General features: G+C 38.6%; 1 protein-coding gene across 1 annotated transcript in view; it reads left to right on the forward strand.

Moving 5' to 3' along the window:
- Positions 1-7,843, forward strand: part of ANOS1 (anosmin 1) — a 121,299-nt gene extending 113,456 nt beyond the window's left edge. The window contains exons 13-14 of the mRNA XM_042460286.1: positions 34-172; positions 4,472-7,843. Coding sequence (XP_042316220.1) covers positions 34-172; positions 4,472-4,530 — 198 coding nt within the window. The 3' untranslated portion in view covers positions 4,531-7,843. The remainder of the gene's footprint in view (positions 1-33; positions 173-4,471) is intronic.
- The last annotated feature ends 5,418 nt before the right edge of the window (positions 7,844-13,261 follow it).

Here is a 13,261-nt window from a genome sequence, read left to right on the forward strand (position 1 = left end):
TAACTTGAAATGACTGCTTCCATTTCCTTTAAGGATCACTATGTACTGACAGTGCCCAACCTGAGACCATCGACTCTTTATCGTTTAGAAGTACAAGTGTTGACAACAGGTGGTGAGGGGCCTGCAACAATAAAATCATTCCGAACACCTGATTTGCTGACATCTTCACACAGTGAGTGTTATCATACTACAGAGAACAATTCTGAGTGATTCATTTGCACAAAAAAAGGTGCTTTCCCTCTCATGCTCACATAAAAAATATAAAAAATATTGTTGGCTTCTCTAGGTATACCCTTCTCCATCTGGCATAACAACCCAACAACCATAATGTTTTACACTCGTCCCTCCCCATTTGCAGCTTTAACATTTGCGGATTTGATTATTCACAGATTTTATTCATACGTTCTCTCTAGGAATATCTAGGCCCTGCAATGCAATTCTATGGTCAAAAGTGACACTGGAGGACCCAGAGATTCATAGTGAGTACACTCCACTAGGCATCTGTAGCTCCTCCAATGCAATTCTATGGTAAATGTCTGGCAGATGTTGACCACAGAGTTGCACTGGAGGGCCTAGAGATTCCTAGAGAGATGTTCTCTCAGGTAAAAACATAGTGCTTTTGTTATTTGCAGTTTTTCCACATTCATGGGGGTCTTATCCCCAAACACTAGCAAATGTGGAGGGCGAGTGTACTTCATTTTCTTTGTTAAACTAGTTGGATATGGCTATACGGAATAGATGTAAAGTGAGCGACAGTTTATTAAATATCCTTGAATGGAAAAGGGTGAGTTTGGAGTATTTCATTTTGGAACTTTCCAAGCCTATCCAAACTGCACTCAAACTCATTTTGAAGTTTTGACCCTGTTCAGGATTTGGTTCATTTGACTGCCAGTTCTTCCTATCAGAGTGTTTCTACTCTATTTCCAAGACTTACCACAAGGCAGTAACAGCATATTGAAGGCTAGCATCTGAATTTCCACTAGAGACTTAGGCTCGGTACAGGCCGCTGCTTTAGGGCTGGGGAGTGCAGAGTGTCTGCACACTCCGTGCTCTCCCAGCGCCATTTTGGGCATGCACATGTTTAGACAGCTCGCATGCCGATGACCTGCCTTGTGTGTTGCCTCTAAATGACGTGGCGCATGAGGAACATCACCATGCCACTCCAGGGTGCTAATGGCACCTTGGCAGTGGCGCAGAAAGGAGCTGCATTTCATGGGTCCTTTTTGGAGTGCATCGCTGCCGGCACCATTTGGTTGCTGCCACAACAATGTTGGGCAGAAAGGGGCTGTGCTCCTTTCTACCTGTCTGTATCCCCCCTAATATACTGTTGAAATCGTGTTTAGGAAAGTCTTTTACAACCTGGTGCACAAGAGATGTGTTGTCTTACATTCCCAGTCAATACGGTTATTAGGATAACCAGATTGGTGACAGAGGAGTTCCAAATTTGATTCTATTACACCTCTTAAAATCCCTACACTGGCTGCCCATTAGCTTCCGGGCACAGTATAAGCTGTTGGTTATTACCTATAAAGCCCTGCATGGCTTAGGCCCAGCTTACCTGAGGGAATGCCTCCTCCCATATAGTCCTTCCCACACTCTCAGGTCCTCTGGGAAGAACCTATTGCAGTTAGAGAGAACTAGACTGAAGATGACTTCCCAGAGGATGTTTTCTGTTGCCACTCCAAAAATCTGGAGTGACCTGCTGGACAAGATCCGCCATCTAACATCTTTGGAGACCTTTAAGAAGGCAATAAAAACAAATATCTTCGGACAGGCCTTCCCAAACTGATCTCCTCAGAATTTTCACTCTCCACTTGTTTAGCTGTACCCACCGGACCTTGATTTCGATCTATTTTATTAACCATTTTATTGGGAATTATTTTTAATGGTATTTTAGGGTGGGAGGGAGATTGGGGAACTAGGATCTAATATGTCCTGTTATGCTTTTATCTATTGATATTCATGTTTGATTTTATTGTTTTACTTTATTGTGAGACCTCCACTGATTTAAGGCACCCCTCATTTCAGTGACAATGTCCAACCACAGTGAAAAACCGTTATCAGCTGAATGAAGTACTTTGAAGGACTTTCTCCTTGTATGTACAGCTACGGTCATGTGAGTTAGTTCTCATGAAACTACAAAGAGGCATGTATAAGTAACAAAACTTTTAAGAAATTCCAATACAGGGAGAGGCGGAATACAAATACAAATTATTATTATTATTATTATTATTATTATTATTATTATTATTATTATTACAAGGTGTAGTCTAATATTGGGAGGCACCTGGTTAGAAAAACATGGTCTAGAGTTTCAAGAGTGCTGGGAAATACAGATTTTTTTTAAAGGAACAACATAGCAATGGTGGGAGTGGTGTTCACTGGAGTTCTTGGAACATACCATGCTGACCCAGATTATCATTCTTTTCAGGAACCATGTTAAATATAAGTTCCAACCTGGGAATGGTTTCCAGATTTGTTAGAACTTGTAGTGCTGACTTTCAGGTACTTGGCATTATAATGTCTCCAAAGTGTAGTGGTGGCCCAGAAACAAATATGTCTACTATCTCCAGTAAAGCTCCAAATAAAGAGCCCTGTTAGGATAAGAAAATATTCAGGTTTCAGTGGCAGAAGGGTGGCATGTGTAGAAGAGAAGAAAGTTTCAGAACAATATCAGGAAAAAATATAAACAAGAAATCAGAGACAAGTGAATTCACTTTTTAGTTGGTCATAATCAGAGTTCATGGATTGCATTAGTTATGATGACTTTCTAAGGCGCTTAGGCAAGGGTACAGGAGAAAGGATCAAGGATAGGGATGTGGTCAGGTGGAGAAAGAATGAACAAGCATGGAGCACTCTGCCTAGGTAGCAAGTTAAATAAATGAACTTCAAACAGTGTTCAGTTTTAGACTCCACAAAGCCTTTACAAAATGTCTTTGATTCTTAGATTGGCCACAATGATAATGAACTATTATAACTAAAGCCAACCGTTCTTAAAAGTTCTGTTACTTGCCCTAATGCTCTTTGTAGTTTCATGAGAACTAACTCACATGACTGCAGCTGTACATACAAGGTGAAAGTCCTTCAAAGTACAACATTCAGCTGATAAAGGTTTTTCACTGTGGTTGGACATTGTCACTGAAATGAGGGGTGACTTAAATCAGTGGAGGTCTCACAGTGGGTGAAGTTCTGTCTGGATGGACAAGTGCCTGAAGTGATGCAAGAGGAAAGTTGTTTGCTTGGAAATGTTTGCCACTGGCAGGAGGAATAATGCCAAGACTGGATAAGTGAAAATGGAGAGCATGCCAAAGAAATACCAGGAGACTCACAGCTCATCATGAGAAAATGTGGATCCTGCACTCACATGAGGATCTGGACTTAGGGTAGAACACAAACACACAAATGAGTTCATGACTCAATAACTTGAGTCAACTTATTCTATAGCTTGATTCCTGGAGTGAATGGAAGGCCTCCTGAGCATCCTAGTTATGTGTCTTAGACTGTACATGCTAATTATGAATTAAAACAGAACCATCCAAGAAACAAACTGATGGTTGCTATTTTTCTAATGATTTTTTTAATGATTGCTAATTTTTTGTGTGGAGGTGTGGACATTTCATCATTGGAGAACACTTCACACTACGGATCAGGATTGGATGATATACTGTAATTGCCTTTTATGTAGTTTCACTGTGGTATCAAGCTGGGTAGTTAGATAGGCCTTCAACAATATACATTTCTAATTCCCATGGTTTGTATTCACTCAATTACAGTAGAGGACATACAGGTTATTATAATTGCAAGTAACTTGCTCATTATCAATTTGAACCATATTCTCCAGGCTGTTTAAAAGCCTGCTTAAAAGCCTGCTTATCATCCTTCAGTAATAACATAGAAAAGGTATTAGTGTGATATCCAAATAATGATTGAAAGCTAGCCTGAATTTCTCAGTAACATTAGCTGTGTGTGAACTAGATGGTCTATGCAGTGGGTTTCATTCAACTGCTGTTCTGACTGTGGATACAGTTATTAGATTGTGAAGTTGAAGGCTTTCACAGCCAGCATCCATAGTTTTTTGTGGGTTTTTCAGGCTATGAGACCATGTTCTAGAAGAGTTTTTTCCTGACTTTTCACCATCTTCAGAGAATATTATTAGATTGAATTTCTCCTCCCTTCCTGCAGCAGTCTTGAGGTTCAGGCAACCACTGGAGCATGTTTGTGAAGGAACCTTTTAGTTTCAGTGTGTGTATGTGGAGGAGGAAACCCTCATTGCACAAGTGGAAGCTGGCATACAGAAAATTGTATTGAGCTTTGTACATGCCACCTAGAGAACATGATACTTTTGTGTGCAAACTGGTTAAAATAAATAAACCTATTGATTTATTCTTCAGATTAATAAATATATTATTGGTAACATTAATATGAATTTTTGATGCATTGTAGTTACTTTAAAAGTTTCATCTCTTTTCAGGGCCTCATTTGAAACAACATCACCCACATCACTACAAGCCACCACCTGAAAAATATTAAGTTGTGCTGGATTATTAACTTGTCGGGGAAAAGTAAACACATGCAAGAAATGTACTGCAAGAAGATTAGAAAAAAAATAATCTGTACAGAACTGTGGAATGAGCTACAATTCTAGTAGATGGTCACCCTATATTAATAGGGTTGAGATAAGCATGCTTGTACTAATTGCAGGATGAAGTATGTCATGCAAGAATCAACCATGTTCATACAACTTAAATATTCAGCATCTATGGAAATACAGTATAAGAATATTGAATTATAGTGATTTACTATCATCATAGCATACACTATATGTCACTCACTCTTCTCAGCCGAAGTGTGTGTGTGTGTGTGTGTGTGTGTGTGTTATACAGAGTCCTAAACATCTAGATGTCAACCAACATTCCATAAGTTGATATTATCAGTTCACTTAAAATGTATTTTAAAAATGTGGTCCTGTCATTGCTTGTCATAACAAACAGAACATAATGACACAAATTCCATATTTTTATACTACATTAAATCACAACGGCAGATAAAAGGAATATGCAGATATATTATCTTAGTCTGTATATATATATATTACAGTGAATGCCCTAATGCTATTAAATGCTGGTATTCACATGTGAAAGTTGTCAACATCAGATGATCTGGGAGAAAGTAAGTGTATTAAGAGAAATAAATACATTTAATACACAAATAATAATTCTGTGGATGTTCACTTTCAAGGTATTCGCATGTGGATGCCAGCAATCATGTTTAGGTCTAACATAGACTGGCCAAAGGTTATGTAGTTTTTAAAATATCTGTACTATATATTTCTATTGAAATGGAAACTATCCCAGGAAAATGCAGGGTTGTCTTTTTTTTTAGTTGCTGTTCACAGTGAGGTCTAAAACTTAATTAAACCACATGGAATACTTAAAATTAAATTGCATCTACTGAAGTGTAAGTTTATGTAGACAATGCATCATAACCATATAGCATTTACTGTAACCAAGGTAAAAATATCAGGAAAGAATGTCATTGAACCAAATGATTGCATTCAACACTTTGCTAAAAACCTGATTCTAAAAGTAGCAATTTCACATGAGTTCTAGTCATGTTTGTTTTCTCCTTATCTTTTACAGTCCTCAAAAGACAACAGAAAATAAGTCCTTGTAACCAATAATGTTTCTGTTGAACTTCCCATCCTACTATGGGTTCTTTTCTGTTTCTTCCATGTACATGGAGGAAACATTTTTGTGCATGCAGAGGAATGTGAGGGCAGTTGACTCCATCAGTGTAAAGGAATATAAAGTTTCTGGGGGAAATTTCAGTGTATATTGAGCTCAGGATTATGCTGATCTTTGTGTTTTTTAAGTATTCAGATAATACTATGTTACTGAACAGGCCAATACCACTGAAGACTACCAGGCCCATCACAGTCAATCTGTATTCAGCAATTCTTTTCTGGATCATGCTTTCATATATATACTGTACAACTAATAATTTTTTCCTAGCTTATCTTGCTGTGTAACCATGTGTAAACGATTTAGCATAAATGATGGAAAGTCTCTAGGTACCTTTACTTTAAATGTGAACACACCAATCTGATTTAGGTCCTAGAATAAATAGTTGTCCCTTCCTGCCTCCCCCCCCCATACCCACCCCCCACTTAGTAGGAAACTAGAGGACTGTGGCATGTTCCTTCATATTTATGTATCTGAGCTTTTAAAGAAGCTGAATGAATTAGTCATTTCAAAGAAAAATATATTTTAAAGCTGTTCCTAGAGAAGTAGAAAAAATACGTATGTACTGCTCTCTTAAAGAACTAGAGAGACCATTCCAATGTTAGTTTTTTGGTTCCAAGTACACAAAGAGAAAGACAGAGTAACACTTGATTTATGCCATGGACAGTTATGGCCTTCAAAGTACCAACTCCCTAGTTGATAGCTAAAAACAGGTCAATTGTTTCAAATAATGGGTATATGTTAATTGCTGGGAATTATGAGCCCTGCAAATATTGAATGGCAGTCCTACCATTCCTTTTCATTGGTTATGCTGGCTGAGCTGCTAGAACTTGCAGCCCAACAGCTTCTGGAAAGCTGCATGATTCTCAACCCTGCAGTAGACTTACATGTATAAAAGCAATGATTTCAGTTCTGGTGTTAGAGCTACAGTTTTCATGTTGCCTGATACCATTCAAGACAGCAGTCACATCACATATAAACAGATCATATGTAGAACTTTATGACATCAAAGGAAATGGTACAGATTTTCTCCCTCCCCCACACACATAAACACACACAAACTCAGACACAATTTGGTTTAGGTTTTGTGGGCTGATTTACACCTGATTTGTTGCAACAACTAATATTTTCTTTGAACTCAATTTTCTGTTTGATGGAGTTGATTCACACTATTAGCTACAAGTAATAATCTCATGAGAAATCACAGTACACATGTGTATAAGTCTTTAAATGTGAAGCAAAACTTTCACTGAGGTCTTTGTTGAATATTATAAAAAGTCATTTCTGAAAAGAGTTATATGGATACTTACATTGCATTAAAATCATATTCTACAGGAATATGATTTAATTACAAGCCTATCTGCTGCTTTAAAAGAATATAGAAGCAGGGCCTAATTGGTTTCACTCTAATGTATTCCATCTTTTCTAAAACTGGTATAAAGGCAGCTGCAATAATCATTATTTATTTTTAGATTATAACGTTCTTTTCTCCCCACTTACCCTCCTTTTGTTCTAAAGTATTCTCAAATTGTTGCTCAGTACCTGTGGAATATACCTTACTATAAATATCATAAACACCTGTACACTGTAACCCAGGAATACTGTGCTTATAAGTTGTTGCATGTTTTCTTTTAAGTTTCAGAAGTTTATTTAAAACAAGTAAATTAATACCTTCAGATGTTGATGGCTCTATATAGTTTTGCATGCCAAAACTCATAACTCAGTTATAGGCATGAATTGTATGACTGTATTACCGCTATTGAATATATTGGTAAGGTACAATTTGCAAAGTAATTAACAGAGGTTCTATCAGTAAAATATTTTTCCCCTTTATGTAATTATATTGTAGTGTGGAGATAACAGAGCTACTTATCTGTTAACTAAATTGGCTGTAGAAATCATGTTCTTTATAACAGACATTAAAAGTCAGTATTTATTTATATATGTTATACAAAAGAGGGTTAATTTGTGTGTAAGTGTGTGTCATGTTACTTAGAGGGAATAATGTTTCTTGTAAAAACATTTTGTAAAAATATTGTAAATAGTCTGCTCTGTTTCTCATTATTTTCATGTTTAGATTTTGTACATATGTTTAAGTAATAAACTACCCTTCTATATAGAAATATTGTCTCATCTAATTCTCATCACTATCAGTGTTAATCTGAGGCAGTTTCACATAATGGCAGTCCCTTGAGAAGACTGGCATTACTTCAAATGACTGTACACTCACATCTAGGGTTGAACACATCCTGTATTGGCTGAATGCTCAGACTGATGCAATTCAGCTATTTCAAGAGATTGAAAGACTAAATATGGTTTCCTTCTCTTGTTTCTAAACAGTTTATGATCACTAGTCATAATGTCTAATGGCTGTAGAATTGGGTATGCAATAGCTATTTGTATAGTTTCTCATCAGCTTGGAGACACATACACAAAAGCCTATCTTTGCATATTATTTATTTATTATGAAAAATACATAATCAGCTCTATTTGGAACCTAGTTTTGATTTATTCAATTAAAAATCTATATTAAGTGATCTATTAATTTAAAATGAGTGTTAGAACATATGCATGCAATTGGATAAAATAATCACAACCCATAGAGCTTAATAAAGGCCATGCTGTAATTTGGTGACAAAATGTAGGCAATGCTCATGTAACTGCGTGACTGGGGTGCCCCAACAGAGGAGCCCCTGTCTCACATCTTCACATGTATTGCTCCATTGGTGGGACATAAAGGAAGACCCCTCTAGGAGGCCTCAGTATTTGAGAAGACATACAATAGGTCCTTTCATTCCAGGACCACCACCACCCCCCCCCCCAGTGGATACCAAAATCTGTGGATGCTCAAGTCCCATTATATAAAAGGGCATAGTAAAATGGGGTCACATATATAAAATAGCAAAACCAAGATTTGCTTTTTGGAATTTTTTTTAAAGCTGTGGATGGTTGAATTTGTGGATGCAGACTCTATGGATACTGAGGGCTGACTATATATAAGTAGATTAATACATGAACTACTGTGGCTAGGATATTCTTGGCTAGGAAAGGCCATGGCTGATGAACCAGTCAAAATTCACCATAGGCACTCTAAGCTAAGAAATACTTGGGCCTTCAATGGCAGAGATTAATCTAGGAGTGGGCCCTTCTTATTCACAGGGATTCAGTTCTGGGATCTCACAGATGGGAAAAATGTGGGTGCTCAAACCCCATATTATTCAGTGGACAGCAACATGTATGCATTTGTGTCAGTGCATACATGTGCATGCACCATCATTGAATAATATGGGGCATGGTGATCTACGGTAATGGAATCTGTGGATCACTAGCTCACCAATATGGTGGGCCCATTGTACTCCCAGTCTATGTACCTGCTCCTTCAGGAGGTAACTTCACATACCCAGTTCCTAGATTTGGGTGCCATTAATCCACAGACTATTTGTCTTATCCGTATTCAGCTTCCACTGTTTCTCCTTCAAATCATTCAGACGCTGGTCCAGCACATAAACAGTATTTACTGAGCCCAATGAGATGGAGAAATATAACTGACTCATCATCATACTGAGTGCACACATCCCCAAAACTCCTGAAAACTTTATCCAGCAGCTTCATATAGATACTGAGCAGCAAGGGAGGCTGGATGGAACACTGTGTTATGCTACAGCTTAATGCCCTCATGGTGAATAGAAACCAAATCCCTGTAACACATACCACCTGTGGAGCTAGTTCAGTAGGTTATGTTCAAAAGCTGCTGAGATCCAGGAAGAGCAATGAAGTAGCACAGGCCCATCTTTTGACCAGAGTAGGTCACTACAATCAAAGTCATTTTGATATTTTATCCTGAACTGAACCAGACTGAGTGCATCCAGATAATCTCTTTCCTCCAACACATTGCCCAGTCACTACACACTTAACCACTTTGCCCCAAAAGAGGATATTTGTGATATGACAGTAGTTGTCACATGCCACTGGGAACAAGGAGGTTATCTTCAGTGTGAAAAAATTTCCCTGCAGCCTTCTTCAAGGCTGCTCATGCCTCTCCATGACATTGTGAGGCATTTATTGAACCTACCAAATCAACCGACCTTTGCTAAAACATATTGGCCAAGATAGGCAAAGGCCAATCTTTTGCCAGTGAGCATGAGCTTTGGCTAGTCAGCTCTGGAACAGTGTAGGGATTTTTTTTTCAATGTGCCCAGGATGACTGAATGTAGTTTTTTTTTTGTTCTTGCCTACTCTGTACTGTGGAATGAAGTGGCTCAGCGGTTAAGACACTGACTGACAATTGCAAGACTGGCAGGTCAGCAGTTTCAGGCCCAAGTGCCGCATGATGAAGGGAGCTCCTGTCACTAATCCCATCGTCTGCCAACCTACCAGTTCAAAAGCATGTAAAACTGCAAGTAGATAATTCAGTACCACTTTGGTGGGAAGCTTACAGCATTCCATGCAGTCATGCTGGCCACATGATCACAGAGTTGTCTTTGACAATACTGGCTCTTTGGCTTAGTAATGGAGATGAGCAGCACTCCCTACAGTCAGACATGACAATCTTGTCAAAGGGGAAACCTTTACCTTTACTCCATGCTGTATCCATCCCAATTCATTGTTCCAACTACTTGAATTAAACATCATAATGTGGAAACAGATGATGATTTGGATGTTTTAATTCACCTACATCAACACTGCTGGCTGATTAGTATTGTACGTATTGTTAAATAATACTGTTTTTATTCTATTGTGCATTTTGTATTGTTGATACTGTTGTGAACCCGCCTCGACCTGCAGGGAGAGGTGGGAAATAGAAATAGAAATACAAAATAATAATAATAATAATAATAATAATAATAATAATAATAATAATTTATTCTGTAGCATTATCACAGCTGGCAGGGTATAAGCACTCATCTAATTTGTATCTTGGAGGTTCTTCCCCAAAATTGAAGAAGCCTTGCCTACAGCCCACTCAATGTCATCTGGTTTGCGGGACTTGAATCCCACCTCAAGAGTTCCAAGAGACTCCATTGGGATTATCATCTGGGTTCCTACTTTCCCTTCACAAGGGAATGAAGTATCAGTTCAGCACCAGGAAGTTTCTCCCTCAGAGAGGTTTGGTTTAATCAGTCCCCCCTACATGATTGCTCACGTGCCCCAACAGCTGCTACTTTGCAGATGTCTGTTCATTAATAAAGTTGCAGAATCATACAATCATAGAGTTGGAAGAGACCACAAGGACCATCCAGTCCAACCCCCCCTGCCATGCAAACAAAGCATCCCTGACAGATGATCATCTATCTGTTCAAAGACTTCCAAAGAAGAAGACTCCACCACACTCTGAGGGAGCGTGTTCCACTGTCAAACAGCTCTCACTGCCAGGCAGCTCTTCCTAATGTTTAGATGGAATCCCTTGTTCTGAGTCCTATTCTCCAGAGCAACAGAAAACAAGCTTGCTCCATCCTCAATATGACACCCCTCAAATATTTAAACAAGGCTATCATATCACCTCTGAACCATCTTTTCTCCAGGCTAAACATGCCCAGCTCCCAAAGTTGTTCCTCATAGGGCATGGTTTCAAGACCCATTGTCAACAGTTTTACACCAATCTGTTGCCATGCATTGTAATTCCTAGTGGAAAGATAATAATTACCCCAAAATTGACCAAAATGTCAATTATGTTTAATTAAATGTCAAATGACACAATTAAATCAAGAACCCAACCACTCACCAATGGGTTTCATAAAGACAGCTAACCAATTCATTTAAAGCACTATCCAAAGCCAGTTGTGTCACTGTAAAATTCCTACCTGGTCCCCAAAGGAGACCAATGAAATCTGAAACAACCTCCGGAAAGGGTGGATGGGTGAAACAATAATCAAAGAGGAAGAAATAGGGGCAACACTGGATTATATACTGGGCCTCCTTCCTTCCTGCATTGTAATGCTTAATGTCATGACATTTCCTGTCCTCTTCCTCCTTTTGGAAGGAGAAATCATGGGCACCACTCCACACCTACTTCCTTGGGCAACATCAAGATAAGGGGCCCTGTCTTCAAATTTTCAGAAACTAGAAATACAGAATTAAGATGGTCTCATGTACTCTAGTGCTAAAGAACTATAGCTACCTTACTTTGATGTACAGTTAACAGTAACTAAAGGATTTAATTAACCCAATTTACTTATGGAAGTCAAATCTAAGAACATCACAGAGATGGCTAGAATAATATGTGCCTTTGGTTCTACTCACTTCTTTTCAATTTCATGTCACTTTGGGCCAGAACAGACTGTCATAAAAAGCCAGCTTCCAGCTGCCTTGAAAATGTGGTGTACAGATTATGCATGTCCTCAAGACACCTGGAATCTGGCTTCAGTCCACCTGGCTGCTCACATGTTGGCCAGCTTCTGGGTGCTCCAGCGGGATGGCATTTATACACCACACACTGCCAGAGTGCCTTAAAGCCGGCTTCAGGCTATGGCACGGGTGGAAAGCTGTTGTTTTTTTTACTGCCTGAAAAAGGAACAGCTCTTTGCTGCTCCTTTTTTAGGAGGCTTCAAAGTGGATTGGGGTTGTGGTGTGTAGTTGCCATGGCCCCAATCCACCTTCGGAAGGGGTGGCTTTTAGCTGCCCCTTTGGGGCAATCTATTTCACCCCTTACCGTGTTAGCTGTACAGCAACTTCTTGTGAAATTCAATGTTCTCTGTCCAAGTAAGGAGCCTTCAAGAGAAATTGAGATATTCTGGATCCCGAGAGGAGTTACTTTACTGCTGCTAATGGGGTTTAAATTTTACTGTTTTTGTCACATGGGCAAGAAAGGTGTGGCCTCTGCCAACACTGAGATCCCTCCAAACCAACTGAACTACAACAGACAACCTCTGTACGAAATATAGACCTTTGACTTCCAATACTGTCACTCGTTTTTTCCTCTTAGGTGATTTTTATTTTTTAAAATTTTTATTGGAGTAAAAACAATAACAATACAATACAATATGTAAACAAATACTGAAACATAATATACATAAAACTGACATTAACAAAATACAAGACTACAGTAACTCTGACTTCCTAGGAGAAACACTGTGACCTTATTATGCCAAGATATAAACATTGATACAAATATATTTAACTATGCATTCCCCACTTGCCGTGTTATCACAAAAGTGATTAAAGGTTCCCATGCATTCTTTATCTTCTCCCAGTTGAGTCCCTTAACATAACAGGTGAGTTTATCCATTTCCATAAAGTCCAACAGTTTCATCAACCATTCTTTCCAAGTGGGCAATTCAGCCCCCTTCCATTGAGAAGCATAAACCATCCAGGCATCAGAAGTCATATAGAACAACAATTTTCCAAATTTTTCCTCTGTTTTAGTATCTGAAATCACACCCAATAAAAATAATTTTGCATCAAACTTAACTTGCCAATTTAATATCTGTTGCATTTGTGTGATTTTTAAACTATTTGATGAAGAAGTTAGTGGAGCTTCGAAAGTTTCCACTATGAGTATTGTGCATTGTTGCTGGTCAGTA

This window comes from Sceloporus undulatus, chromosome 3 (assembly GCF_019175285.1).
Source record: "Sceloporus undulatus isolate JIND9_A2432 ecotype Alabama chromosome 3, SceUnd_v1.1, whole genome shotgun sequence".
Lineage (NCBI taxonomy): Eukaryota > Metazoa > Chordata > Lepidosauria > Squamata > Phrynosomatidae > Sceloporus > Sceloporus undulatus.